At 27.2% G+C, this 4,283-nt stretch overlaps 1 protein-coding gene across 1 annotated transcript in view; it reads left to right on the top strand.

The window, feature by feature from the left end:
- Positions 1 to 1,318: 1,318 nt before the first annotated feature.
- The window catches only part of LOC101507647 (cystinosin homolog), a 3,128-nt gene continuing 163 nt past the window's right edge, over positions 1,319 to 4,283 (top strand). Inside the window, exons 1-6 of the mRNA XM_012712690.3 lie at positions 1,319 to 1,408; positions 1,525 to 1,649; positions 3,036 to 3,078; positions 3,494 to 3,611; positions 3,717 to 3,766; positions 4,200 to 4,280. Of these exons, the coding sequence (XP_012568144.2) occupies positions 1,319 to 1,408; positions 1,525 to 1,649; positions 3,036 to 3,078; positions 3,494 to 3,611; positions 3,717 to 3,766; positions 4,200 to 4,280 (507 nt within the window). The remainder of the gene's footprint in view (positions 1,409 to 1,524; positions 1,650 to 3,035; positions 3,079 to 3,493; positions 3,612 to 3,716; positions 3,767 to 4,199; positions 4,281 to 4,283) is intronic.

A 4,283-nucleotide genomic window follows, 5' to 3' on the forward strand; every position in this document is an offset into this window, starting at 1 on the left:
TGCATTCATTACTTGGTCTATTAGCTTCTACCCACAAGTCATTTTGAACTATCAAAGAAAAAGGTATGTATTGGAGATTATATGATGAAACAATTCATGGTTAACAAAAATATCATCTATAAATTTAGTGTTTTCAAATTGTAGAATACTGGTATTGTTAAGTTGAATATCATATTTCAAACGAGATTTTGTATTTATATGTGTGAGTTTCCGATGGTATTTATTATTTTTTTTTTATAGAAAAAAATAACAAATACTACTAATATACTCACACACATAAAATGAAAATTTCTGAGATTGAATTTGAGTCACAACAAAAAAATGTTCAGCCCTTCAATTGTTAGTTGAACTAGCTAATAACAATGGGATGAGCTATATTTATTATTATAATTTTTTCATTATTGTTGTTATTATTTGAATTGAATTGAATTTTGTTTTTTAATTGCCTAGTGTTGTTGGATTGAACTTTGATTATGCGGTGCTAAACATGGTGAAGCAAATTTTCTATTTGGTCTATAATGTGTCTATGTTCTTCAGCTCTTCTGTTCATAAGCAATATGCAAATAAATATGGCCACAAACAGGTAATTAATTTTGCTCTATTTACTAGTTTAATTAATTACTACTACATGTGATGTGATATGGTAGTTAATTTTTTAATTAAATGAGTTTTTTCTCTCTCTTCATTAAAGTTGTTACAATTACACACCAAATAGGACACTGACACATCAACATGAGTAGTCATTTCAAAAAATGAACTGATAGAACATAATTAATGTGTTAGTGTCATATTGATGTCAAACACAAGATCACACATTCAGTTAAAAATGTCAAACTAGAGACCGCAAAAACATTTAATATGTTAGGATGAGAGTTCGAACTCGAATTCGAAATACTCTTATTTGTATGAGCTTAATTACGAAAAATAAAAAAATAAAAAATAGTTTGTATACAATCAAAGAGAAAATTAGATTGTAAATTCTGTATAAACTAAAAACTGCTTAAAACAACAAATCATTTAAATAAAATGACATTTTTATTCGATACAAAATATATTTTTTTATAGCAATAATTTATGAAAATAAGTTAAAAACAATTTATTCGCATTTGGTAGCTTATTTCTTTGCAAGTTCTTCTAAAATCTTATACATGTGTTAATGTTACAAAATAAAAATTTGAATAAGCTCTTCCAAATACACATGTGTATATCCTTTCATCTACCTACTTTCTTTTTAATTATTATTTGCTAAATCCATTTTTAATTAAATTTTAATATAACGTGTAGAGAACTAATTACACTTTTTATTTTTTTTCTTCAGATGAATCCTGTGGCATCAAATGATGTTGCATTCTCATCCCATGCTGTTCTAATTTCAGTAGTTACCTTATACCAAATTGCAGTTTATGAAGTACTTTTTTTATCTTCCAACATTCTCACTATTATTAATTTTTATATTTTGTAAAAAAAAAAAAACAATTATTGATGTTTTAGAATTGTCCTAAAAGTTGGAAATTTAATGTGTAGCGTGGAAATCAAAAACTCTCAAAAGTGACTGCAGGAGTGGTACTTGTTGTCTTGTTAACTGCAGGAGTTTGTGTCATCATTGCTTTGCCCCATCATCATTGGCTTTGGCTAATTTCAATCTTCAAGTATGTTTATATTCAAAATCTGGTCCATAACATTTATAATTGTTTATGAAAAATATATGTATGTATATATATATGTTAATGTTGTCTTTCTTTTATGGTACTAATGCACCAGCAAGCATAATTTATATCTTTGGTGGCATGCTGCTAGGTTCTCTATTTGTTTAATTTCTATTTCTTAAATTTTAGGTTTAATTGCACTTTTGGTCCCTTATTATAGGTGAAAATTGAAATTAGTCCCCCCATTTTGTTTCTCCCCAGTTTTAGTCCCCCAAACAGAATTTGAGTCCAAATCATGATGAGTTATCATTTTTTTAATGACGTGTCAATAAAAAGCTGACGTGGCAGACGCTTACGTGGAATAAACTTATTATTATATTATTTCTAATAAAAAATATAATTTATATTTTTAAAAATCCTTATTATAATTGTTAAAAATCATTATTATAAATAAAATTTAATTGTTAAAATTAAATTAAAAAAAAAAAGCCCCAATTCAAAAAACCCTCCTCCCCTTCTTCAAACTCCCATCCAAAATCCTCATATTCGTCTGAATCCGAATCAGATCCAGAGCCAAACACCAAACTCAAACCTCTCCCCTCCAAGCCCATCAAATCAAAGCCCCAAGCCGAAGCCTCCCCTCCACCGACTAAATCTGGAACCAAACGTCCAAACAATAACGACGCCAAACAATTAAATAAAAAGAAGAAAACAATCGCCGCAGATGAAGACGATAAAGCAGTCCATTTTATTCACCTTCGAAAAACTTTGCTCCTCGAAACCGAGTCCATAAATTCCTTCATTAACAATCGATTTTCTCACCGTGATGTAAACTTTTACGCATTCTTTTGCGTAACCGTTAGAAACCATACAGTCAGCAATGGTTTTGTTAAATTGGGGCTGTTTTTTGATTTAGGGTTCATGCTAGTTCATATGCTTCTGCTTCAGATGTTCATATGTTTCTGCTTCAGATTTTAATTTAGGGTTTTGTTGAATTGGGGCTGTTTTTTTTATTTTTTTTTATTTTTTTATTTTAACAATTAAATTTTATTTATAATAATGATTTTTAACAATTATAATAAGGATTTTTAAAAATATAAATTAGATTTTTTATCAGAAATAATATAATAATAAGTTTATTCCACGTAAGCGTCTGCCACGTCAGCTTTTTTATTGACACGTCATTAAAAAAATGACAACTCATCATGATTTGGACTCAAATTCTGTTTGGGGACTAAAACTGGGGAGAAATAAAATGGGGGGATTAATTTCAATTTTCACCTATAATAGGGGGACCAAAAGTGCAATTAAGCCTAAATTTTATTAGAGTTGTTACTTTACCATTGTTACTACTGTTATAATTTATGTTGAAATTTGATCATGTTTCAGTGGCATCCAAGTTGGTTTGACAATTATAAAATACATTCCCCAGGTGAAGGATTTATCCTAATTTGGATTATTTTATCAATTTATTTTATTGTTTTGCATTAAAAAGGTTTAAATTAAGCTACAAAAATATATTAAATTATTATTACCTAAGGCAAATGAATATTTAATTAAGAATATTAAAGTAAACTTAAAAAAAAAATGTATAACATTCAGCAAAAAAAATTGTATAACAATTTTATGAGAGAATATGTATTTAACAAATTAATAATTATATAAATTGATTTTAACATCATTTAAACCTATGTTATTTTTTTTGGGTACTTATGTAGTGATTTTGGAGTGGGAGAAATTATGTCACATTTTGTATATTTCAATTACTTTTTATTGGGCCAACTGAAATATATTTGTTATTTGTTAAAAAAAAAATGTTCAATTAATAGATTGGGTTGTAAATATAGGCAGTGATGAACTTCATGAGAAAAAGTACAGATGGATGGAGTATTGGTTTGGTTTTGTTGGATTTTTTTGGAGGGATAGCAAATTATTTACAAATGATTATGCAATCAATTGATCAAGGTGTGTTATCTCCTTTACAAACCCTTCTCTCTCTCTATTTTTTTTTTTTTTTTACTTTGAACTTTGAACTCACTTTTTTCACATTATTACATATTTGGTCTCTAGGTTCTTGGAAGAACATCTATGGCAATATAGGGAAACTTCTTGTAGCTGTGGTATGAAATATTGATCTCTTATCTTCTCTTCCAATTTAAAGTTAATACTTTTCACAAAGAATTTTATTAATTAGGGGATTGACAACATATTTAATGATCTTATTTTAATTTAAGATTTCTAGATCTATTTTAGAAAATACTTAATGTTTTTATTTCTTATTTTCACTTTAAATTCCAAAACTATCACATTATTATTAAAATTTTGTGCTCACTAGTGAACAAATTAAATGCAGAAATATAATTTTAAAAATTGTACATTCAACTATTTAAAATTTGATATTTAGCACACAAAACTTCATTTTTATTTTCTTTTTTACTCTTTAACATTTATTTATAGAGCTCAAACTCAAATAGAACATTACCGAATTGATTAATAATAATTTGTTTCTATCACTATAAAAATTGCTTTTGATGGAATATTTAATCATTGTAGGTGTCTATAATATTTGACATAATTTTTATGTGCCAACATTATTGCCTATATCCTCCCAAAGATACCAAATTAGATGCAGCTGCT

The sequence above is a fragment of the Cicer arietinum genome, chromosome 2, assembly GCF_000331145.2.
Source record: "Cicer arietinum cultivar CDC Frontier isolate Library 1 chromosome 2, Cicar.CDCFrontier_v2.0, whole genome shotgun sequence".
In the NCBI taxonomy this organism is placed as follows: Eukaryota; Viridiplantae; Streptophyta; class Magnoliopsida; order Fabales; family Fabaceae; genus Cicer; species Cicer arietinum.